Raw genomic sequence first — 26,614 nt, forward strand, 5'->3', positions numbered from 1 at the left:
TTTCAGTGGGCCCAGCATCAGGGCAACCTGTCCGACCATGACCTTACCTCGGAGGGCACTGCGAGACAGCTGCAGTGGTGGCTCACGGACCGCAATTGGGTCAGCGGCAGATCCCTCTCCCTTCCCCAACCGGAGCACGTAGTTCTGACTGACGCGTCCCTCCAGGGCTGGGGAGGCCACATGGGAGAGGCGGAGATCAGAGGCCTCTGGTCTCCAGCGGAGTCCTGGCTCCATATCAACCTTTTGGAGCTGCGGGCGATGAGTCTAGCACTGAAGGCATTCCTCCCCTCTGTCTGGGGGAGTGTAGTGCAGGTGTTCATGGACAGCACCACCGCCATGTGGTACTCCAACAAACAGGGCGGGGTGGGGTTGTGGACCCTATGCCAGGAGGCGCTGTGCCTCTGGCAGTGGCTGGAACATCAGGGTGTGACCCTGGTGATTCAACACCTGGCAGGTTCTCTGAACGCCAGGGCAGACAAACTCAGCCGCCGGTGCATGATGGATCACGAATGGCGTCTGAACTCGGACGTGGCGCAAGGTCTCTTTCTGCAGTGGGGAGAGCCTTGGTTAGATCTATTCGCCACCGAAGAGAACGCGCAATGTCATCAGTTCTGCGCGTTGGAATTTCCAAGGCGGCACTCGCTCGGAGACGCTTTTCGTCGTGAGTGGAGTTGCGGTCTGTTGTACGCCTTTCCACCTATACCACTTCTGCCCACAGTGCTGAAGAAGATCAAACGCGACCGGGCCCAAGTCATCCTTGTGGCTCCGGACTGGGCACGAAGGTACTGGTATCTTGAGCTACTCAGTATGTCAGTCGATCCCCCGGTTCGTCTGCCTCTTTGGGAGGACCTTCTGTCGCAGCAGCAGGGGACGGTCCCCCACCCGAACCTGTCCAGTCTCCACCTCCATGCTTGGAGATTGAGTGGCGACCGTTGAGGCCATTTGACGTGCCTCCTGAAGTCTGTAATGTTACTCTGGCAGCCAGGCGTCCCTCCACAAAGTCGGTATACTCCTGCAGGTGGAACAAATTTGGGGCATGGTGCACAGCAAAGGCTGTGGATCCTCTCTCTGCCCCTCTTTCGGAGATTCTTCTCTTCCTTCTTTCTCTTGCCGAGCAGGGCTCTACTCTGGGCACTATCCAGGCCTACCTTTCTGCCCTTTCATCCTTTCTAAGGCTGCCTGATCAACCATCTTTGTTCAAGTCCCCTATTGTAACTCGTTTTCTGAAAGGCATCACACACATGTTTCCCCCTGTTCAGTTTGTGATGCCTCAGTGGGACTTGAACCTTGTTCTTACCTATCTGATGTGCAGTCCCTTTGAGCCACTTCACAACTGTCCTCTCCGCTTTCTTACTCTGAAGACTGCCTTCCTGGTTGCCATCACCTCTGCCAGGAGAGTGAGTGAGCTCCAGGCTCTTTCTTCCAAACCTCCTTTCCTTTCTGTCCATCCAGACAAGGTTGTGTTGCGGACTAGACCCTCTTTCCTGCCCAAGGTTGTCACGGCCTTCCGCATTGGGCAGTCTATCACCTTGCCCACCTTCTTTCCTCCTCCTCATCCCTCAAAGGAGGAAGAGCGGCTTCACCGTCTGGACCCAAATCATGCGCTTTTGTTCTATCTAGATCGCACACGCCAGTTCCGGGTGGATGACCAACTCTTTGTTGGTTACGTGGGCGCTAAGAAGGGGCGGGCGGTGCACAAGCGGACCATCTCTCGGTGGGTCATCTTATGTATCAAGGCTTGTTACTCCTTGGCGAAGAAGGAGCCTCCTGTAGGGCTGAGGGCCCATTCCACTCGGGCCACAGCGGCTACCACTGCCCTGGGCCGGGGAGTCCCCTTGCAGGACAACTGTCAGGCAGCTACGTGGGCCTCCCTGCACACGTTTGCAAGACACTACTGCCTGGACAGCCAAGTCCGGAGGGATGGCTTCTTTGGCCTTTCCGTCCTCCAGGACTTTCTGGTGTGATTATTGGTTCGCTGACCCACCACCGGGGTTGGTATTGCTGGGGTATCTATTCTAAAGTAAGGAATCTAATACTAACCTGTTTCCAGATGAACAAGTTACTTACCTTCGGTAACGATATATCTGTAAGAAACAGTAGTTAGTATTAGATTCCTTACCGCCCCACCCATCCTCCCCGTTCTGCGAACCGATATCTAGGGTTAAGGTCATCCCCTTTGAGGGCCCTAGTTTCAATGGCACCAGTGTTGGTTTTTAACATGCCCTGCGTTTTTGGGGCGGAACAGCTGTGTATAAGAACTGACGTCAGCGCGCGGAGGCGGCGTCTAACGACTCCGACGTCATCAAGGCGCTCACGCCGCCGACGAGTGACGCGGAGCCGCGGACGACACCTACCGACGCGCAAGGGTACTGCTATGCAAAAAATTCCGGATCCAGTCTGACGCCTGGGGATATTCTAAGGTAAGGAATCTAATACTAACTACTGTTTCTTACAGATATATCGGTACCGAAGGTAAGTAACTTGTTCTGCAGGCTCTCATCACCAGCCAACTGGACTACGGCAACGCACTCTGTGGGCACCACCACCAAACTAATGCAAAGACTCCAGATGATCCAGAACACCGCTGCAAGATGGACCCTCAATCTGCCCAAAAGGCTAGCTCCCCTGTCTATAATAGATGACATTTCAAGCCTATGATCCATACCTAAAAGAGCCTTCATGACCAAGGACCAGCCTACATGAACCACCGCCTGCACCTCTCACTCGCACAGATATCACACATCCACCGCTGCCACTCTGGAGGATGCTCCTTCTCCCACCTCGCTACCGAAGCCTGAAACAGCCTCCCCTGCACCACACCCTCGCTGACCCACTTTAGGAAGGGACTCGAGACCTGGGTTTTCAACTGATACCTGCAGCACAGCGCCTGGATACCCTCAAAGGTGATTAGTTGTGCTATACAAGTCTGACTTGATTGATGTCTCCTAGAATATGGAATGCAACTTGAGGCCCAGTTGGTCAGTTGCCACTGGTACTTGATGGATGAGATGCTCAAATAAAGTATCACTTACTTTACCCTCAATTGGTGTATGGCGATGCTTGTTCACATGTTACACAGCAGACAAGCACAGGTTTGGTGATCGGAACACTTCAGCATCCCAACGGAAATAAGGTGAAGTGTGAACTGATAACCAGACCAACGTCAAAGATGGTGAGGTCCGGGTCATATCTGAAGAGATTTGGTGTGGAGAGGCGACTCCTACCGTGACTCGGTGGCTGTTCCAGCGTCTACAGGAGTGGCAGAGAGGAAAAAACCCGCTTTACAGTACTGACCAGATGCATGTTAACGAGGTACTTGGCATTGGGGGAGTTTGGGCCGAGTGACAGGAGGAGGTGAATTCCTGTCTAAGCACTCACAGCAACTTGCTTTTGACCATGTTAGATCATTGGCAGCACATTGTCCAAAAACATTGATCTGGTCAGAGAAGAGCTGACATACATACTGTCCTATGCATGTGGCCATATTAGGTGCATGGGTGAGTTCATATTGTGCTATAGAGTGACGCAGTCCTCCTTTGCTGTCGGCTTGCACGGGTGGCGCCGTGCTGGTTAAAATCTTCACTGTCCCTCATCCTCTCGGCAGATTAGGCGCCGTGGGGGTTTGTGGTACATGTAGGAGGAGTGTTTGGGGAGTGGCCATCTTGGGGGGAGTTAGGCAGCCTGGTCGGCGGACTAGTGGTGCGCTTGCTCGGGGAGGAGACGGCATAAATCTGAGGTGAGAGACAGCCCTGGTTAGACCTTGACCCTACTCTGCTTGCCTAAGGCGAATGCTGGGAGTGAGCGAGTGGGGAATTGCGCTGCTGACTACGAGAATCCATCTGCATTTTTAATTAAATTACGCCTGTGGTGCGCTGATTGCTAGCGCTCCGCTTTTAGCAGTATTGTGTTTTATTGTGTACTGTGTACTCTGCCCTAATCTATTTTCCGTTTCGTTACCTGAGGCGGTGCCGGGTAACATCACGCCCTAGCTTTGTCCTTTGCTAACCCTCCGCAGTCCTCCTTTGCTGTCGGCTTGCACAGGTGGCGCCATGCTGGTTAAAATCTTCACTGTCCCTCATCCTCTCGGCCGATTAGGCGCCGTGGGGGTTTGTGGTACATGTAGGAGGAGTGTTTGGGGAGTGGCCATCTTGGGGGGAGCGAGGCACGCTGGTCGGCGGACTAGTGGTGCGCTTTCTCGGGGAGGAGACGGCATAAATTTAGAGACTCTTTTCACCGCGCAGCGGGCGCGCCTTCTTCGCGCCTAAGGAGCGCTGAAGGAAAGCCCGTCAGCGTCCCGGTTGCGGACGAGTGCGGCTGGTCAGGCCCTGGATATACGGCGGTAGGCGGCTGTGCCATGCTGACTTATACGGCATCTGAGCTGCTCTCTCTTAGGAGAAAAGCGAGCCATTGCTGCTTGGTTTTTCCTGGGCGACATAACGGTAAGAGGCGATGCCCTGGTTGCGGTTGGCATTCGGGCAATGCCCCCGTATCCATCGCTCCTGCTTCTTCCATCAAGCATCCTTGTTTGCTACTAAATACAAGATCGTTGAGCAAGCATGCTTTCGATATTCATGAGCTTTTGGTGATAGAGGCTCCGCTGTGTCTATTTCTTACAGAGACATGGCTGGGTGAATTTTCTAATCCGGACATTGCTACCGCAATCCCCCCCAATTATGTTATCTTTAGGCAGGATAGGGTGAAGGGGAGGGGCGGGGTGTGGCGATTGTGGTGAAGAGGGAGGTTACTTGTTCCATCATTTCTTCTGATGGAATTTCTGGGTGTGAATCCTTGGCCTTCTCTATATCCACGTCACTGCACCAGTCCTGTACAGGCCTTTTAATTTATAGACCGCCGGGCCCTACGGGTTCTTTCTTTGAAGAGTTGTATGCTGTGGTGTCTACCTTGTGCCTGAAAGCTGAGCACTGTATAATTTTGGGGGACTTTAATGTCCATATGGATAGTGAGTCAGATGTGGATACTATTAAGATCAAGGATATCACCCTTCCCTTAGGACTTTCCCCATATCTTTTTTCTCCCTCTCATAGTAGAGGCCACACGCTGGACCAGGTGTTTTCCACCAAGCCTGTGGACATTGCCCCCCCGGTTCCAGTGTTATGGTCCAATCATTTTTTTGTTTATTTTTATATCTTCTGTGTGAACAAGCCAGTGAGCAATGCCCCCTGTCGGTCGGGGCAGGCGCAGAGTTGCTGGCCCAGGCTAGTTCATGTCATCCATGTCCGTTGTCGGGCATTTTAGAGGGGGATCTGGATTCCCTACAGACATGGTTCACGGCTAGATTAGACGAACTTGCTCCCGTGACCTCCCCCCGCAAATCTGCCAATCGAGCCTCTGCCCCTTGGTTTACTGAAGCATTGGCTCTGTTGCGGCGGCAATGTAAGGCCGCAGAAAGATCGACGCAACGGCAAAGCTATCCTATAGGGCTGCCATTAAATCTTACCAGCGTGACATCTTGACAGAAAAGAAAGCCTACTTCTCTCGGAGAATTGAGGCAGCCGCCAATACCAGCAGGGAGATATTTTCTATAGTGCGTGAATTCACTGCCCCTAAAACGAGTACTCTGTCGAGTTCACATTCGGAATCCTGGGTGACCTCTCAGGCCAACTTCTTTACGAGCAAAATTAAGACTATTCAAGACTCGTTTCTGGCTGTGGGGGCAGGGGGATTCCCCGAGGTCAGCATTTTGTCTGGCCCAGTAACTGAGGGGGAGCCCATTCTATCGGAATTTCCCCCCTTGTCGGTTGCTACATCTTTAGATATTATATCAAAACTAAAGTCAGGGTCCCCGCGGGATCCGTGTCCAGCAAAATTTTTGGCGAGAATGGTGGGAGTAGTGAATCCCATTATTAACCAGTGCTGAATCTGTCACTCAGCTCTGGAGTGGTCCCTCCTGCCTGGAAGCAGGCGTTAGTTATACCATTATTGAAAAAGCCCAATCTGGACCAGGAGGTGTATGCCAACTGTAGGCCTAGCTCCCTTTTGCCAGCCCTTGCCAAAGTAGTTGAGAAACATGTACAGGTTTCCCTTTCCAGTTTCCTTGAGAACAACAACCTCCTTTACAGCACGCAGTCAGGCTTTCGTACCAACTTGAGCACTGAGACTGCGCTGCTGGAAGTTACAGAAGTCATCAAGGAGGTACTGGATGCAGGAGGTAAGGCTATGCTGGTAATGCTCGACCTATCGGCGGCATTTGACACCGTCCTCCATGAGGGTCTCCTTGTTAGACTTAATGAGATCGGTCTGCGGGGGACGGTGTACAACTGGTTCAGATCTTTTCTAGCAGGCCGGTGTCAGACGGTCTGGGCCCCCCTTTTTCCACCGTGGTGCCACCATTAGAGGTGGGAGTCCCGCAGGGGTCTATTTTGAGCCCGACACTTTTTAATATCTTTATGACCCCTCTGGCAGCGTTGGCGGAGTCTTTTGGGGCCCAGATCTTGTCATATGCTGACGACACGCAGCTCCTTTTCACGTGTGGCAAGGGGGCTGATTTTGATGGGGAGAGTATTAGAGGCTGCCTTGGGGCTGTGTTTAAATGGTTCCAGCAACACCGCCTCAAGTGCAATTCGGACAAATCCGAAGTGCTTTTCTTTGGCTGCCGGTCGGATCCCATCTGGCAGGCCTGGTGGCCTGAGAATATGTTTCCGCCTTCAGCTGCCTCTACAACGGCCAAGAACCTGGGGATAAAGATTGATAATGATCTGTCTATGAAGTCCCAGATCCTTGGCCTTACAGGGAGATGCTTCGGCATTCTTAAGATGCTTCGTAAATTTCTCCCTCTTCTCTCGCTTGCTCACAGAAAAACCACAGTTCAGGCACTTATTGGATCGCGCCTTGACTACGTGAACATTCTGTACTTGGGTTTGCCAGAATATCTTCTTCAGCGCCTGCAGATAGTTCAGAACTCTGCGGCACGTGCCATCTTTGGATTCCATCGTCACACCAGGGTTTCTGATCTGCTGCAGACTTTGCACTGGCTGCCCATTCGAAAACGTATCGTTTTCAAGGCTCTCACTTTGGCCTTCAAAGCTCTTCATTTGTCCGGGGCCAAGTACATCCAAAGGCGGATGGCCTTTTACCAACCTACTAGATCATTGAGGTCAGAGTCGTTGGCCCTGGCCTCGGTCCCGGTCATAAGAAGAGTGAGGGTTGGCGGCCGGTCTTTCAGGCGTTTAGCGCCCCTACTGTGGAATACTCTGCCGGTCAGTCTCCGAAAGAATCCTTTCCTGTTGGCTTTCAGGAAGGATCTGAAATCATGGTTGTTCGCTCAGTAGTTTTTTTTCCCCTCTTGTCTCTGTCCCATGCTCGTTTTGGGTTAAAAGCGCCGGGACACTCCTCGGAGTATCCGAGCGCCATACAAAAGACACCATAACATTAACATTAACTCCTGGCGGCCGTTTTATTAGGCTGGGCTTCGTTGACAGCCTTTAGCATTGGTTTGGCTGTTTGATGTGGAGTTGTGTGAGCTTCGTCCGCATATTAAGCCGTTGGCTACGTTTGTGTTTTTTTAGCAATTTGCATCGTATATTTGAGAGAAGTGTTCCTGTAGTAAAAGAAAGTGTTAATTTGACTTCCGGTGGTGCAGAATGCACCAGCGCAATGAGTGGAAGTCGGCTGTCACTACAGCAGTATTTAGTTGTACCAGCACCAGTTGCATCAGCAGTGATGGGTACACCTGTGCCTGCTGTGGTGATGGGCACACCAAGTTGCCTGCTGCATGATAGGCATACCTCTAAACAAATGGCTATTTTGTATATGGGATACACGCAGAGTAGTCCATGTGGAGGGCATCAACGCATTGCAGGAGTACTTGAAGCATTGCACGGTGACCGGCACACTTTTGTATCTCTGCAGGAGGGGATAAGCAATTTGAACATGGTGCTGCGGGCTATTGAAAAAACAACTAAAATGAGTTCTTTCTGGTCTGCTCTTCAGTGGGCGATATAGTAATATAGTGATGGAGTGATGGATTGTAGAGGGTGAGGTTAGAGTAGATGCACAGTGATAATGAGGAGTGGTTCCGGGTGGGCTACAAATGACTGTGAGTACTCTTAGTCGTTATATTTTTAACCCCTTCCATGCTCATGACGGAACGGTTCCGTCATGAGCGTCGGTTGAGCTGTGCTTATGACAGAACCGTTCCGTCATGGTTCTATTGGTTCTTTAGAACCTTCAGCACAGCGCGAAAATTCGCGCCGCGCTGAAGGGGTTAAAGGAAAAAAATATAATGCAGAATGTCTCTCCACCGCAGTTTTTTCTTAAAATGAAGCAGGTGGAAGAAAATATTTGGGTATTTTGCAAGAGTGTGTGGAACTAATTTAAGTTCAGGGAAGAAATATTCATTGTTCATGCACTGTCTTGGTGTGGGGCGCCAGGAAGTTCTACAAAACGTACCAGAGCTGAGTTAGGAAGGACAGAGAGGGCTAAATGAGTTTGAAATATGCATTTTGAATCCTGACTGTCATTACTTACCCAGAGTAAGGGGTGTCATGGAAGCGTATCATTTTGGTCTCCGAGAGCAAGGCATAAAAAACAGTTGAAGTCTATAATGCGAGTCTTAGGAAACTGGTGTCCACTTGCGAATTAGTGGGGTCCACTGAGGAACGGTTAAGGGATCAACTTGTTTTAAAATGCAGAAATGACAAGTTTAGAGAGGAATTGTGGTTTAAGGATGAGCCACCGTTGGAAAAAGTGATCCTGGTAGCCAAAAGGATGGAATACATGAATAAATGTATATCCAAGTTGAAAGATGCAAAAGGTAAATCAAACTTCAGGTCTTAAAAGAGTGAAGAAACTATATGCATCATAAAAAATGAGGTAGAACCAAAGGAAGCCACAAAAGGCCGCATGAAATTACATGGGAACGCTATTGTTGTGGGAGGATTGGTCACAGAGTGAATGCAAAAATATGTGCGGCTCTGGGTGTGACCTGTCATGGTTGTGGAAAGAAAGGGCATTTTCAAAAATGTTATGGGAATAAACAAAGAAAAGAACAGTATAAGGCGGTAAGAGATCACTCTGGATAGTGTATCTCAAATTGAACCGGATATTGTATCTCAAATTGAACAATCACGTCAGGAGCATCCTAGTGGTTTTGTAAACATTTATACTGTTGAGCTGAAGGAAAATCAAAGTTCATGTTCACCCCTAAAGGAAAAAAGAAATTGCATGCTATGGATTTGCAGCCTGGTGGTTATGGTAGACAACCGATAATCACGTTAGGTTATTTCAATGCGTGCATTGAACTGGGTGCAAAATATGATATGCAAGATTTATGTATCAAAGAGGTGATGATACTTTTGACTGGCCACATCAGGGTCTGTTGTGTGTCACACCAAATGCAGGACCTAAAGAATAAGGGGTTGATTCAAATTCTAGTGAGTTTGTGTCTGAATTTCCCTTGCTGTTTAAAGAGGAGTTCAGATGGTTGAAAGGCTATAAACACCATATAAAGTAAAAAAAAGAGCATTACTAACAGCGGCCAAAGTAAGGAGGGTTCCGGTTGCGTTACAAGACAAAGTGGAACAAATGTTAGAGAAATTAATCCGTCAGACCATAACACCTGTGGAGGCCACTGAGTGATTTGCTCCAATTGTTGTTGCCAGGAAAGCCAATGGAGACCGTCTGTGTGTGGAAGGGCACTTAATAGGGAAGTAGATGTGGATAAATGTTCTCTTCCCAGTATAGATAAAATAGTCTTGTCTTTGGCAGGAGCGAAATTATTCACAACACTTGATCTCAAGCAGGCCTATCAGGTGAAGTTAGTTGGGATTTCGCAAGATCGTACAGCATTTATAACTCCCATTGGTGCTTTCAAGTTCAAAAGTATGCCTTTTGGACTTGTATCAACAGCCTCTGAGTATCCATGCCATTACTTTCTGAAAAACAAAAGGCATCAAATGCTATCAAGATGATCTATTGATATTTGGCAGTACTTTCTGTGAGCATAACTCAAAAGTAAGGATGGTATTAAAGAAATTGATGGATGCAGGATTAATGCCAATGAAAGCAAAATGCAAATTTGCAGTACAGGCAGTTTATTATGTGGGAAATTTGATCTCCAGAAAGGATGCTACATAAAAGTTAATTGACACCATTTTGAAATTAGCCACACCATGCACAAAAAAGGAGTTAGTTTCATTTCTTGGAATGGTGGGATATGATGTCAAATTTACAGAGCATTTGGCAAACCAATTTAACAACATGAGGCTTTTGTTTGGAAAGAACAAGGCGTTTAACCCGTTGGCCACGATTTCGCGGCAGTGTGGCACTTCCGCCAAACGGGCGGGGCTGCGTCGGCCATTGGATGTACGCAGCACTACGAAGGTAGTGCTCGCGACGTCCAACGGCCGACGGCAGCACTTAAGGGGTTAAATGGTGTCAACATGAATTTGAGGCATGATGAAGCTATAGTCACTGATGCTAATTCCAAACGTTTGGGGCCAATATTAAAACAACAAACGGATTGTAAAGAGTAACTAATTGCTTGCGAGTCTAGGAGTTTACGAGGGGCTGAGTTGAATTATTCAGTAGTGGAGAGATAGGCCTTGGTGATTTACTGGGTGTTGAATAAAAGTAGCAATTCCATCTGGGGAGTTTGTTTTAAGCTACGTAACCCGTTGAAGGAGTTTTTTTATTTTTATAAAAGGACTTTATTTAATTCTAATAGAATCAGTAAATGAGTGGTTGCCTTATAGGATTTTAATTTTGTGGTGGAACATGTACCTGGAGTTGCAAATCTATCAGCAGATTGTTTATGTAGTCCACTTACAGGTGAAGAAGAACATGAGCTAGTTGAAGAAGTCCAGGAGGAAAGTATAGATTATCAGGATGGTGAACTGATGAAATATATATACAAGATACAGTCTGGGCAGGTTCAGATAAAAACTTTGGCAAAGCCATGAATGGTAATTTCTAATGAACTAGCAGCTGATAGAAGCATGTTGTTGAGAGGGACTAAATGAATTCCTCCTAGCACGTTGAGAAGTAAATTTATAGATGACACTCCTCGGTCACATGGGTATTGTCAAAATAAGAAATTTAGAGCACGTGTTTGTGGCCAGGAATGGATTTAGAAATGAACGGGTGGTCTGACTGTGTGCAATGCAGGAGCAGTAATACAAATTTGACACCAAGGTCAATGCCATTAGTTTGCCATAAACTACCGGAAAATCCTTAACAAGAGGTTGCTATTGATCTTGTTGGACCATTGAGAGGAGAAAAGTATTCGCCATACTTGGTGGTGCTGTTGAATTTATACTCCATATGGGTGGAGGTCTCTTGTGTAAGAGGAGTAACTGCAGACAGTATAATCACTCTTTTGCAGGAGTTATTTAGAAGATCGCTTTCCTAAATCTCTACTTTCTTACAATGATCCTCCATTCTGATCCAAACAAATGGAGGACTCTTTAGAGCCATGCGGCATAGAGTACAAAAAGTGTTCAAGTTATCATCCTGAGACAAATTGAGCAGTTGAAATGTTTAACAGGGTCATAAAAGAGAAGATTCAATTGTGCAGAGTAATTTCTTTAGATTGAAAGGATGAGTTGCAAAAATGTGTAATTGACACCGAATGACACTCCATTCTCGTAGCCGAAACTCCCCATTTGAGTGGTTTACAGTAAGGTCCCTGAATACCCTGTTATGCCCAGGTTGGATGGATTGAGTTAGCGGTATTAAGTACAATGGAATTGGGTTGTGGAGAGATCCTGAGATGAAGTTGCAGGAAAATAATAAAAAAAATTGATAAAAGAAAAAGGGCATAGCACAAAGAGGTCAATGTAGGTGATTGTGTATGAGTAAGGGCCCTAGTGAGATGAATGTCTTGGCCAAAATATACAAAACCTGTACATGTACAAGTGATACAATGTTTTAAGAATGCTATCAAGGTGAAAGGAAAGATGGAAGGATATGGAATAAAATCCACATAGTTATATTTTTTAAAAGGTTTAATTTTAATACGAGAATTCATTGGAGGATGACAATCGAGTGCATGGTGAGAAGGTTGTCAAACACTTTCAATTAGGTGAGATACTCAAAACACAATATCTGATAGTAATTGTTTAAAACAGTTGTACAATTTATTCAGTATAAAACTAATGCATTCAGTAACAATTTTAGTGCCTTTACAATACAGTGTTAAAAATACAATGTTAAAAATCACATGAAGAGCAGATTAAAAACTTTTTGTTAAAAAGTTGTTGACGCAGCGTTTCGGTTTTCTTATTGCACCTACTGTGCCATTTTACTGGACCTCTAACTGTACTTATTTCTTGTTTCCTGTGTGTTCCTGAGATAATATGGATTTACATTACTTTTATATAGAGTACCAAATATTTTACCATTGATTAACCAAAAGTCAGTATTGAATTTTCCAGCTCTTCTGTTACCATTTTTTTCTAAGTCCTTTGACAAAATCAATTATTGTATACACAGGCAATGGCAGCAAAACATGCTCAACTTTTGATTTTCTACTGTAGAACAAGTACATGGAGAATGCAAGGGTCTATGTGGGAGGGAATAAAGATGGCTGGAAATTTTGTGTGGGTGTTTGTGTGTGTTTGAGTGAGAGATTGAGAGACATTGTATATGATATTTGTATAATAAAAATACTAGCCAAAAGGCAGCAGAGCTGTACCACGTCAAAGGCACTGATAGTCAGTCAGTGATTGGAGCGGTGACCTAGTCGTAGTGTTCCTTAAAGAGGTATGTCTTCAGCTAATTCATTAAGTAGAACAGGGTTGTGGCATTCCTGATGGATGCAGGGATGCTTTGCAGAACCTGGATACATGAATGGAGAAGGCTTGTTGCCTTGCTATTTCTTGTGTGCACTGTTCTTCGGTTTGGGTTTGTTACAGCTGTGGTGAGAGCTACTGGTGGTGGGGAACTGGTCAGCTTAATGGGGGAGGGGTGCTGGTCATGATAGCTTAGTCGATGATTCAGCTGGTTTTGACCATGGTGCTTACTGGCAAAGGGAGATATTGGATTACCATCATGGTGGTGATGTGGTCATATTGCTTCAGTCTCTTAATGAGGTGTGCTGCCACTCATATAATGCTTTTGAGTGTGACAATATGGAGGGCTGGAGGCCATGGTGTAGGGTACTATCCAGATGTCCGAGTAAAAGTTTTGAACAGCAACTCTGGTGTTGCTTCTGAGAGGAATTGTTTGATTTTCCTCAGTAGAGCTAGCTGGTTCCCGGCCATCGTTCTGTTCTTTGGAATGTGTTCCTTAAGGTCTTGTTTGGAGTCTAGGGTAAATACGACTTGGCATTGAATCAAAGTTGGGGTTCAAATCTGTCAAGGTTCTTCTTGGTGAACTAGGTTTATACTTGCTTTTGTTTGTTGTTCATGCCAAACAGTAGGAATTCAGTCTTGACGAGGTTGAGGTTCAGATGGAGGCTAGAAATCAATGTCTGGGTGAGGTACAAGTAGTGTTTGAGACATTGGAGGCCTAGAGTAGAATAGACGGTACGAGAAGAGTTGTGTCCTCAGCGCTTCGGTGATTGTTTTTTTTTTTTGGTCTAATCATGTAAACATACAGCATCAGTGATGGTTTACGGATTTATCATGGAGTAGTACCAAAGGGATACATGTGGAGGTTTTTGTAAACTGGAGATGAGATGGAACTCTGGTGGGATCTCTGTAGGGGATGTGGACCTCCCTAGTCCTGGAGGTGTCTATGTCAACACACAGGTGATTGTTGGATATATGCAAGAAGAGAATCAGAGATGTCCAGCAGTATCTGGAAGCAGGGTCCCCCTTTATCTGTGGTCACATGGCATTGTTTGTAATGTAGCTGTCTCCCCGCTGCAGTGTGATCTGAAGCCACACTGTCTTTTATGCTTGAGATAGTTGACAGTTGTGTTCTTGGAGTTGTGCATAGATTTTCTTGCTAATGAAGTGTAGATGTGATGGGCTCATGTTTGGCAAGGCCATTGAGGTCCAGTGGGAGTTTCTTTAGGAGTGGTAGGATTTTGCTTGCCATGAGAGCTTAATGGAAGATGTCTTGCATGAGGGAAGCCTTGGCAACAGGGACAGTGACTGTGAACTCCTTCAGACACCTCAAAAACACCCTTCCTCTAGTACAACCATCAATATTAAAGCGGGCTTAATCAACTGCCGTTCTCTAGTTAAACACTCCTTAGACATCGCGCAATCCCTGGAAGACGATAAATGGGATCTCCTTTTCTTAACGGAGACATGGTTGGGTGATGAATCCAATCCGGCCCTGCACCTAGCTGTCCCTTCAGATTACAGCATACTCTGTGCGAATAGACAGAGCTCTAATCCAGGTTGAGGTGTTGCAATAATCTATCGGTCACATTGGACCATCTCATCGTTCCCTTTTGCCCAAATTGGCTCTATTGAGGCATTACCATTCTGTATCCAACTCGCCGCAAACATCACCTGTTCAGGCTTCCTGGTTTACCGCCCTCCCAAATGTAAACTTATGCAACTCCCCTCACTGTTGGATTATGTTCTCCAAGCGTGCTCCCGCTATTCGAATTTCACCCTGCTTGGTGATTTTAATCTTCATGTAGACAATGCCCATGATCAAACTAATATAAACTTTCTGTCCACCCTATCTGATGGCGGCTTGAATCAACTGGTCTCCAACCCTGCCCACAAAGCCGGACACACCCTCGACCTGATTTGCACAAATCTGACAGATTTGTATTAATGAACCCTACCCGGTGACCTGGTCAGACCACTTCTTTGTCCCTTTCTCTTTCTGCCTACAACACCAGGACAGACCTAGACTCCCAGCCAAAACAGAAGGACGTAATCGGAGCAAGATCACCCTTGACAGCGTAACAGCTCATCTTCCACCGACTGTCTCAACCGAACCTTTAGACCTTGACTCTAGGTTAACTGATCTCAACAACAGAATTTCCTTTGCAATAAACATTATTGCTCCTATCAGACCTATTAACTTTTCGAGCGGCTCCTTCTGCACCCTGGTACTCTGATGAACTGTGCAAAAGCAAATCAGCTTGTAAAATCTTGGAGAGACGCTGGAGACCAACATATTGTTCGGATAGTAAACAACTATACAAAACAGCTCTCAAGGATTATAGAAAAAAGATAATTGAACATAAGATAGTATATCTGGAGGAGAAAATCAACCGAGCCCATGGCTCATCTCGAGACATTTTTAACACTGTTAGAGCTTTTACCGACCCCATGGCCCTTAAACGTCAATCCCCAACGTCCCAATCTCTCTGTGACCGCCTCTCGGACTATTTGGAGGACAAGATTGCCACCATATATGCCTCCTTCCCAGATAAAAAAAACTCCTACGGCCTCCTGATAACAATCCAGCTACAGTAGTTGCCTCCTCTGATACCTCTTCAGACAAAAAACCCTTACGGCCCACTGATAACAGCCCAATTAATTCAGTTTCTTCCCATATCTTCACCCATTTTGCTGAAATCTCCCTTGAACGTTCCCTGACAGAACTATCAAAATGTAAATCGGGGTCACCCACAGACCCTTGGCTGGCCAAACATTATAAATCCTTGGCCCTGCTTCTTAATCCATTTCTTAATAAGATCTGGAATTATTCATTCCGGACAGGTATCTTCCCTGACTCCTGGAAACATGCCTGTCTGGTTCCTATTCTTAAAAAACCAAATGCCGATCCCAACGAACCATCTAACTACAGACCAGTCTCGCTGCTACCTGCCCCGGCAAAGGTACTTGAAAAACTAGCCCATCAACAACTCGCGGATTTCTTGGAATCCAATGGCTCCTTTCATAACTCCCAACATGGGTTCAGAACCGGTCATAGCACCGAATCGGCACTAATAGAAATGGCGGATGCTGTAAGATGGAGACTGGATGAAGGATCTAGAGCGGTGTTGGTGCTGCTCGACTTGTCGGCAGCATTCAACACCGTCTCCCACCCAGTCCTCCTTGACCGACTTCATTCTAAGGGCATTCAAGGAAAGGCATTGGAATGGCTTTCCTCTTTTCTAAAAAACCGAACCCAAGCGGTTTTCACTCCTCCCTACACCTCGGCCAATCGTCCTTTGAAGTGGGGAGTCCCACAGGGCTCCTCGCTCAGCCCCCTCCTATTTAATGTTTACTTTTCCCCACTAGCTGAGATTATTGCCCAATCAGGTATACAATCCACCTCTTATGCTGATGATATTCAGCTACTGTTTGCCTACAATAATCCTAATCAGTCTACCTTTGACCCATTAAAGAAATGTCTCAACAACATAGCCAGCTGGATGGATGATAATTTCCTTCGGCTTAATGCCGGAAAAACTTAGGTCCTCTTCTTTCACCAATCCTCCCCCCTTGAATCCAATCTCTGGTGGCCCCACGAATTAAGCACACCCCCATACCCAAAGAGTCAGTAAAGAATCTTGGAGTCAGATGGGATACTAATCTCTCATTCGACAAACAAATCCAAACGGTATCTGCCGCCTGCTTTTCGAAAATTAGAATGATTAAAAAGTTTATTAACTTTTTACCCAACAACACCAGAAGAACTATCATTCAGGCATTGATCACGTCCCATTTGGACTATGCCAATGGTCTCTATATTGGACTCCCCTCTGGCCTATGCCATCGCCTTCAGATGGTCCAAAATGCTGCAGTCCGCCTGGTCTGTGGCATTTCCCTGCGTGATCACATTTCTCCTAACAGACGTCGCCTCCATTGGCTCCCGATTAAACAAAGAGCAGAATTCAAGGCCTTGATTCTGACCCACCGAGCTGTAAGGGGCAAGGGTTCTGCATATTTTTCCACCTCCCTTCGCCCCTACAGGAACACCAGACTCCTCCGCTCCAGCTCAAAAAAATTTCTTGTCATCCCTAAATTTAAAAAGGTACGCTCAGGTGGTAGAACGTTTCAAGTAGGTGCCACCACTCTCTGGAACAACCTTCCCTTACCCATCCGACTCATTCAAGAAGAACTACCATTCCGAAAAGCTGTAAAATCATTCCTATTCTGTTAAACCCTGTTAAGAACTTGTAACACTATACTCACACACAACGAGCGCCGGGACACCCCGTTGGGGTAGCCGTGCGCTATATAAGATACACTAAATAAAAAATAAATAAATAAACAAGGGAGCAAGAGCGCTTATCCAGAAAGACAAATGAAGGACAAGGGTAAGTAAGACATTATCTTTATAGGAGGAGGTGACTTTGAGAGAGTTGATGTCACAGGATCTAAGAGGGATGGTTTTCAATTGATGGCCATAGTGGCATACATCACAGAGGGGAGGGTATCACAGAGGCTTGCTTGATGTCAGATTTGTTTTTTTACTGAGGAACTTAATGACATTACACTTGTCTGGAGTGTGAGATTACAGTGTCTGGGCAGTCCTTAATTATCTTGATGAGTGTTCTGCTTCTGCTGACCTCTTCGTTGATGGTGCTGGTATAGTACTTGGCTTTGGCTGATGTGATGTGTAGTCTGCGTGTTACCGGAGGGTCTTCAGTAGTGTGAGGTCGTTGTTTGGCTATTTCTGAGCTATTTTATTCCCTCTTTAGTGAGGTCTGGAGTACCAAAGTGATGAGGGATTTGGCTTGCACATGTGTGTTTTAGTTGTAACATGGGCGTTCACATGGTTTTATAGAAATGTGCTTACGTTGTTTAGAAGGGTGGTGATTTTTGGATGTAGAGGTGGCAGGCCAAGGAATTGGTCCGAGCTGTAGGTTGTGGATTTAAAAGTCGTTGTCAATTCAAAAAAGAACAACGCTGCTTAGATCCTTAATAGTGTGGGTTGAACACCACAAAGATGGAGAGATAAAGAGGGAGACTGAGATTCATGTTGGAGCCAGGGGACGTGCTGTCACTGATTTTTCAATATTAAAATTCCCATTTCCACAGTTAATAAAATGGTTGAGAAATTGCCATTCAATGTCCGCTTTCTCTGCATGAATAAATCGAACCAGTGTGCATGCAGAGGACACTTTGTCATATGGCACTTTTTTCATAGTATGAACACGTAATAAGAACTTAGAATCTATTCCGCAACATTTGTATCATGCTGGATATTTAAAAACATGTGCCCTTGCCACGTGCCACTACCTCTTAATTACATTTTTAATTTAGTTTCGAAATTAATGTTTACAGGTGTGTCTGTGTTTTCATCGTGCATACATAATATAACCCGCTCATATCACTGGTATGCCTTTGTATATTAATTACATTTTTCTCTTTTAGTTGAAATTGTGGACTCCGTGGAAGCATATGCTAACATGCTGAGAAACATCTTCGACTTCAGTGCACTTAAAGAGCTTCTTTCTGGACAGAATCGATTAAAGATCCGCATAGATTCCATGCACGGAGGTACACAATCATGCAAAATCATAATGTTTACAGCGGTTGCCGTCCTTGTTTAACAAAAAACCTTCTTCTGGGAGGTGATGTGGCCTAGCGGCCTAGCGGCTGGAACTGGCAAGTATGGAACTGGGCACCAGGTTCAAATCCCGGTCTTGGGTCGGCCTCCTGTGATTCAGGGCAAGTCAGTTAACTTCCTTATGGCTTAAACAAAACATGAAAATAAGTTCAGAGCAAAGCATTCTAATGCTCTTGGGCTAAGTTTGTGATCTAGAATAACTACACAAAAAGAAATTCAGGGACTATCTTCCGTCCACAGGTCCCTCTAAACTTTCTGGTACGTTTGGAATACTTTTCATTTTGTGTTGTCTTAAATTAGCATTTTTTGATTTATAGATTAGACAACCTAAACAATTTAATGAGCGTGTGAGAGAAAGGGTTTTAAATGGGTGAGGACCAAGGAGAGGGAGCAGGGCCGCGAGGCCAACCCTGACCTTCCTTCCATGAAGGCGGGACAGTCGAGGAGATGGGGCAAGGCTCATCAAAATGCCTGGGGTAGCGGAAGTGACATCACATTGCCTTTGACTCTGTGACTTGACAGGAAGTGGCATCCCATGTTCCTAATGATTTCTCCGGAGGTGACATCACATGAGATCTGACTCCGATGTTATGATAATGCAAGAAGGAAGACCATGTGGCAATGAAACATGGGACATTACACAAAGTGACATTGTAGATCAAATACTATGGCAAATTAAGACATTGAAATTTATTTGGAGAACCAGCAAACGCCCCAAAATTAACCCATTACATAGATTAACACAAATCCTATCAAATTGTTACCAAACAATGCCAGGATAAAAAGATAAAGGTGCATAAGGAACTCCAAGTGAATATCAATTTTCAGTGGCATATCTTGAAGGGGGTGTATGGGGTGGAACACCCCCTGAATAGCCTGAGCCTGGTCCCAGCCCAACAGTGACAGTCTGGTATGGTTCATTATCATCATATCACAACCGGCAGGATTTCCAGACCAAAGTGCAGGCAGCAGTGCTTTAATTGGGCAGGGTAAAAGGGACTTTGACACTCACCCATACTGGGCCTTAGATACATGTCCTTAACTTAACTGGAAAACACACAGATCAACTGCGACACAATAATTTTAACAACCCTTAATGTGATCCAAGCAATGCAGTCTCTGTTTACATTTAACATTTTTTTATTCATCTTGCATTCCCTAAGGCTATTTGCTGTGCTGGGACTGTATTACAGAAGTGCCCTGGGGCACAACGGGTGTTTGTGCCTGCTTTGCGCACCCCAGATCATATTGATATTACAAACTGGGCCGCAGATGCTTGTGCATCCCCTTTTGTGGTGCCAATAGTACTGGCGCACATGAAGCACCTGCACGATCATCAGAGGGTGTTCCTTATTTGCATGGGGGTGTGGACCCATTCAACTGAGGGAATCCATTTGCCTCTGTGCCCTTGCCGTATTACAAAACCTAGCCTGGCTGATGGGGAGTGATACCCCGAAACTGGTCCCAGGATGCTTGTTTCCTGTTTAGGAAGGACCTTGCTTGGCAGTTCGGGCTGGACAGTTCCCATGGGTAGCATGGTTAAGACTGATTTGCATGTGGCTAGCTCCAAACTGGGGTTGTGAGGCAAACAAAATAACTATGGATTAAACCCAGATCTGTGACTGGGGTGAGTGTTTAAAATGATGGGTGGAGTGTTAAAACTTTTCATTTTCTGATGTATTAAAGATGTGGGCACAGAGGCAAAGAAGCTTTAGGAGGTACACCCCCTGATGGCTGCCTTCTGAAGAGGAGAAAGGGGCCCCATGGACCCCCAGACATCACTTGCAGGTGGGTGCAGTCGCTCATTGCACCCCCCTGCAAGGGGGATCTCTAATTGTCTTAAAAGTGCAGGCGGTTTGCCTCCTGCACATTGAAACACAGTGTGACTGCTTCAAAGCGTCTGTTTTTCACTTGAATGCGCTGCCACCACAGCAACATGAGTTTGTGGCTGCACTAAGGGCAGCGCATTAATCCGAATACAGAGCATTGAAAATGCGCCGTATGTATGACACGGCCCCCGGATCTGTTTAAATTGTTTTTTCATGCAACATATGACTAGTGTGAAATACATACTGGGAAAGGAGTCACCTCGCGATATCTGGGCGGGTGTTTATGTAGGGGTACAATTAAGAACTCTGGAGCGGAGATCGAAGGCAGAGTGAGCTTCTAACAATGCCTGTCAATGGGTCGTAAAGGTGTTCAGACTACATGCACATGCAATCCTTGACCTCCGTCCAGAGCGCACGGAGCATTGGTCACATCGCTGCCAAATGTAATTGTGGTGAACTGTGTGAAGAGGGTACGCAGCTTTTGAAAGATGGTCATGGTGAAAGGAAACAATCATGCAGTTTTCACAGGTGACTGGGTGGGTTGTGTGCCTATGGTGGTGAAGGGGAGGAGAAGAAATGAAATACGTTCAGGAGAGAGTGAAAAAACAGTGCTGAACCGGAATTTCAGAAAGCTGAAGAGAAAAAGGGATTAAAAGAGTAAGACTGCAGAAGAAAGTGGTGTGAAAGGGTGAATGGAAGGGATTGAGACACTCAAAGGACCGCTACTTTTTCCACAGCCCTCTTCTTGATTCTCCTTTTGTCAAAACTGTTTGATAGTAGGCACATACATGTCCCTTATCTACTAAAACTGGAGTTGATAAATGAAAAGGGGACATTAAATAGCTAAATTTGTATTTTTGTTCATATTGCTCATAAAAATGTCTATGGGTTAAAAAAATAAAGTTTAATAAATAAATACTAGGTCTAGGTACCGAAGTCTACTAGTCTGGTCAAGCTCCAAAGGCTAGTGCACAGGTTAGAGGAAACTAAAAATGGGCATTTGTAGAAGGGATGCCTGGTGGATTTAGCAATAGTGCATATCTCTTCACCATAAACTTTGTGGCAGTCATTTGCTGATCAGGTTTAGTTGCCACATCGCACTTTTTGGTCGTGACGAATGTTGACGGCAGCAACAGCAAGCCTATATTTTGAGTAGATAACCTTTTCCACATTTTTCTTCGACATTAAATTCTAGGGGTTCTTAGCCAGTATGTTGATGTTTACTCCTAGAAATATTATAGTTTGTTGGAGTCATCTGGTGCTTTAGTCCCTCTTAGTGTATCTTTCTAGGAATTGATGCATAGATTTCTTTCATTAAATCTTTGTCCACAATAATCTAAAAGCCCTGGGTTCTTACCTGGTACAATTGAAGTTGCTGTTGCAGTACTAGTAATGCAGCTATCTGCGATAGTCATTTATTCTTTCGCTTTGAGGCTCTGATGTGCTCTTACTGCAGAGTCCTTGCGGAATGGTACCTTCTGCGCTCCCTCCAAGAGTGCCCATGGGACATCGGAGCTGCTCGCTTCTCTAGGGTAAGCAGCAGAGTGGACTTAAGCCAACTGATCTTTGCCCTTAGGAGGTTGAAGAACTAGATAATGTCAAATCTGTTTGTGGCACTAGGAAGGGAAAAATAGAATATATTTGGAGGTAGTGGATCAAGGCTGCTGGAGCCTGCCCCTTGACAAAAGCTAGTAGCCTCATTTTTGGAAAACGACTCCAATTGTGAGGCTAAAAATAAAAACAAATACTGTATTTTCCGGCGTATAAGACGACTTTTTAACCCCTTAAAATGTTCTGGAAAGTCGGGGGTCGTCTTATACGCCGGATGCTAAATTTGAAAGAATGTTTTCATGCGTTTTTACATAGCGCGGACTACACCCGAAGGTGTCAGACTGCTTCTGCATTATATAAAAATGGGCTGATGTGAGCAACAATAACAATGGACAAATTACAAAAGCAAGCATTAAGTTACATGGATCAAAAGTGACAATAGCGAGCAACCAAAATACATGAGGTAGCAATCGGTACATTCCTGGAGAAAAAGTGATAAGTGTGCAGGTTACAAAAGCATACAAAGCATACAAAGAATACAAAGTACGAGCCAAAATAAAATAAAATACATTCTCAAAATGGCTATGCAGGACTGCGTTGGACTGCACTGGAAGGGGGGGTAGTCTTATACGGCGAGTATAGCACGAAACCTACATTTTATTAAGCAAAGTAGGGGGTCGTCTTATACGCCGGGTCGTCTTATACGCCGGAAAATACAGTACACATAAAAGGGTAAATACTGTACCTTGCAGCGGTACAAAGACTGTTAGGCCCCGACTGTTCTTCCACCCCTTGCATAAAGTAAGTAAAAGCCACGAATTTGTGAAATCTAGAGTTTCTTGATTATGTAGACCAGCTAATGTTTGGGTCCATGAACATTCTTTCTGGTTGTAACTTTGACTAATCGCCTAATTAAGGGGTTCCAAGTGGAATCTTATCCTTCTGTCGCGCCTTACGTTTTCCATTTGTAAATGAAACCAGAAAATAAAAATCTGTGAAGTCAAAAGTGCAAGTGCTCGAGGAGGAAACCACACTTGGCTGTTTCTCTTCCCCGGCTACTTTGTCTTGTTAGGTCCTGTGAGCCGCAGTCGGGTCAGTTTAGCTTGTCTAATGCTTTATGGATTCCAGAAGAGCAGAATGCAGTCCTTACCTGCCAGAAAAGTGTCAGCTGGTGTAACACTAGCCCCTGACAGCTGCCGTTGTAAAGTGGATGTCATGGTTTCGACCACCGCTAAACCGAAAAAGAATGCGACTCGCGCGTGTGCCCAGTCGTTTGGGAAAGCTTGGAGAGGATACATGCTTTCATTTGTATTTTTTTCCCCCTGGGGGGCAGTGGTTAACTAACTTAAGGCAGGCTTTCAGGTCTGTGAGTTAGGAATGCGTTTTTCTTCAGTTTTGCTTGTTTGGTGTTAGGAGGGGTATACTTTTTGTAATCTCGGTAGCGTGGAGGTATGCCCTGAAAGTTCACAGCTGATCCAACCATGCTATACATAATGTATGTTTCAAGGCCACTGAGCACATTTTAAAAACCAACACTAAATCAACAACCACGTCTGTCTTTTTCAGGTTGGTGTGCTATTTTTAAGAATGTGTAAGCTCTCCTCTTGGCACAAGGCAACATAGCTAATTCACTTGACATCGGTATCCCATTGTTATGCATGAAGAGAAATATTGGTTGTCACATCCTAGGTAGTTACAGCGCAGTAGATTATATTGTGATACTTACCTCGTGGTTACTTTTAACATAACATATATTTCCTTGCTGTGCTTTACAGCGCCTGCAGCTTCACAGCGCATCTTAACATGTATGTGTCTGAGTGTGTGCATGTATATAGGTGTGTGTGTGTGTGTATGTATATGTATATGTATATGTGTGTGTATGTGTATATATATATATATATATATATATATATATATATATATATATATATATACACATACACCCTCTAAACCAAAAAAAAAACAGTTGGTGACATTTTTAGGTGGAATCAGACACAAGCTAATGAAAAGAAAAAAAAATCGCAAATCACTGAAATATGTCAGTTATTATTAAGTGAACTAACTATAACTTGTGCGTTTTCGAAGGATTCTCCCATCACATTTTGTGTGCTTGATGTGCCGCCCTAGATGGCAAGGGTATGCCCCAACGTGGGCCCTGTGCTCACTGTGCCACTGGAACCAAGCTACATCTGACTGAAGAGCCCCAATCTAAGCAAAACCGGTCTTGGGTTTCTTGTACTCCAGATCAGTAAGTACCTGTCCTGGCAGCTTGGGCTGGACTGCTTCTATTGAAGAAGGGTCAAAATTGACTTGTATGTGGCTAGATCCAAAATGAGGAGCCATGGTTTGGAACACACCTTTTGCTTGAAATGTTGCCTCAAGCAATTGCCACTGGTTAGACAAATTGCACGCTTCCCTCCTATAACCTTTTGTACATTTGACACCTTTGAAGGATGTCATTGTCTTTTTACTTGTATTCACCCAAAGGATGGGTGCAGTGGGGGTAGGGCACTGGAGAAGAGCAGGCCTCTGAATAGCATTGAATAATGGACGATTTGGTCAACCTTTGCTGCAAAGGGCTGAAGGCTGAGCAAATAGGGTGTTAGGTGTTCATGGAGGGGTGGGGTGCAAGGCCTGACTGCTGGTGATATTCTGTGGATATTCTGTGGCCAACCCCGATTTTACATGGTCACAGGCAGTGTGCAGTTGGGCTTGGCCAAATGTATAGACTTGGACATGGGGCAAGCCAGTGCCTAACCACCCATTGTATATTGGGAGCAGGGTCTGGTGTTACACAGTGGAGGTTATCTGTGAGGTTTGGTTATGTCCAAAGTCAGTGCCTGGTGAGGGTTGGCTGCTTTTGCAGACTCTAGCACAGGCTAAGCCATGTGTCAAAAGTTGTCCAATTTATGGTTGAAGATCTTTTGCACTGGAGGTCTCATCCTTGTGGGGTGTTGCATGAAGGGTCTTGCCGGAGCCTAGACATGGAGTCGAATTCCTGATTCAGATGGGATGCAGTGGATGGCCGAGGCTTGGATGGTTTTCGCTGAAGCTATGGTTATCAATGCCATTTTTTAATGCCCAACTACAGCAGTGCCAACATGATTCTTTGAAGAAACTAAAGATTCTACTCAGTCTTCTCAAAGACATCCCTAACTTCACATTCAGTAGTAGGAGAGTCGCTGGATCTGACCGACTGGGCATCTGCCACTTTATGGGCCCAATTGCCTTCCACTCCTGCAAAAGAATGTGCCGTCAGGGGTGAGGTATCAGACTCCATTCCGAAAGTGCCCTTTGTGCAATGTGAAATATCACACACTATGACCACCCTTCGGTCTTTTTCGTTTTGCTCACGGTAGTGACACAGGTTACAGACCTGTCTAGTGTCTACAGTTAAATTTTAAAAAGTCTGTGGTATCGAAGAGATCGGTGCCTCACTCACAACATGGAGATTGAGGCTGAGGCAGAGTTCTCAGGAGAGGAGGAACCGGTTGGCACAAGAATCTGGAAGAAGAAGAGAAAGATGTGCTTTTATGGAGCCTGCACTACATCACCTCCGGTGTCTGAACTCAAGATTGAGGAGACCTGTGCTACCCTGGGAAACATCTAGTTGTGGTGAAGTGATTTGGATAAGCAGGGTCTGATTTACTTGGTCCGCCGTCTAGGTCCGGAAAGGTACCTGGGTAGAAGAGCGAAAGCGAGGGGAAGCCGGTTGAAAGGAGGAGGGGACACATTGACTAGGGTGGGGGGGCGGCCGCACGATGTGCGTGTGCTTACTACGTCTGCCATGAACCCCCCTTCCCCACACCGGCCTCGAGATCGCAATGCTTCCCTCGCCTCCTTCCTGATCCCTTATTTGTCCCTTACTCCCTCTGCAGCACTGACCAATATGGGCAATCCGGTCCGGATGAAGATCCTAACTAGATAGGATCGAAACACCATGAACACCCAATACAGCGCAACTCTTGGTACACCACCTACCTTGGTTCCCAATCAAATATCAATGACCCATCTACTGAAGAAGAACCATTGCTCTTGTATATACTGTATCTTCACTGTCACCTTGCGTCCTTCGCTGTGCTCACCCACCTGTCACTTGCGCTGTCACTCTTTGCTTCACTATTACCTAGTGCACAGAGCCCCCTTGGGTTGTCATCGCATTCTATGCCTACAGTGCTGCTTCAACTGTCTCATAAAATGTGCTCCTAAAAATATATGATGCTATATGCACTTTCTAAAAATCGAAAATTCTGAGTCTCTTTGTTTACCTGTGCTTTGTGTAATGTCTTGTGCATACATATATACATGCCGGTTTACTGAATCTCATTGATCAATTGTTGCAATTTAAACATATGTACACCCAGATCTCAATCTGGTCTACGGGTTATACTCTTGTCGCCTTGCCCCACTTTCGAAAAGTGGCATTTTCAAATACAATTTCAGTCACCTTTCCTAAAAGGTGTGGTATTAAATTCTGAGTTTGGAGACCCTAAACTCTAAATCTCCAGCTGTTCCCAATTGAAAGTTACACTTGTAAAATGTTACAAGGCAGCTCCAGTAACAGCCTGTGGAAAAGATAGTCCTTGTAATAATGAAAAAAAATGAAATTTCACAATCTGGACATAAAAAACACACCAGCATATATCCTAACTTTCACATACACTGCACCCTACGCATGGGGGTTTCTTGAGCCTACCTCAGGGGTGTCCTGCATGTGAGAAAAGGGAAGTTTAAGGCCTGGCAAGTTGATGCACTTGCCAGGTCAACATAGCAGTTAAAAACTGCACGTGCAGATATTGCAGTGGCAGGTCTGAGACACATTTGTAAGGCTACTGCTG

At 45.6% G+C, this 26,614-nt stretch overlaps 1 protein-coding gene across 2 annotated transcripts in view; it reads left to right on the top strand.

Annotated features, from left to right (window-relative positions):
- Positions 1-26,614, top strand: part of PGM1 (phosphoglucomutase 1) — a 299,899-nt gene that overhangs the window by 117,866 nt on the left and 155,419 nt on the right. For both annotated transcript variants that reach the window (XM_086953582.1, XM_086953578.1), the window contains exon 4: positions 18,201-18,326. In XM_086953582.1, coding sequence (XP_086809708.1) covers positions 18,201-18,326 — 126 coding nt within the window. The remainder of the gene's footprint in view (positions 1-18,200; positions 18,327-26,614) is intronic.

Source organism: Lissotriton vulgaris, chromosome 1_1 (assembly GCF_964263255.1).
Source record: "Lissotriton vulgaris chromosome 1_1, aLisVul1.2, whole genome shotgun sequence".
Lineage (NCBI taxonomy): Eukaryota > Metazoa > Chordata > Amphibia > Caudata > Salamandridae > Lissotriton > Lissotriton vulgaris.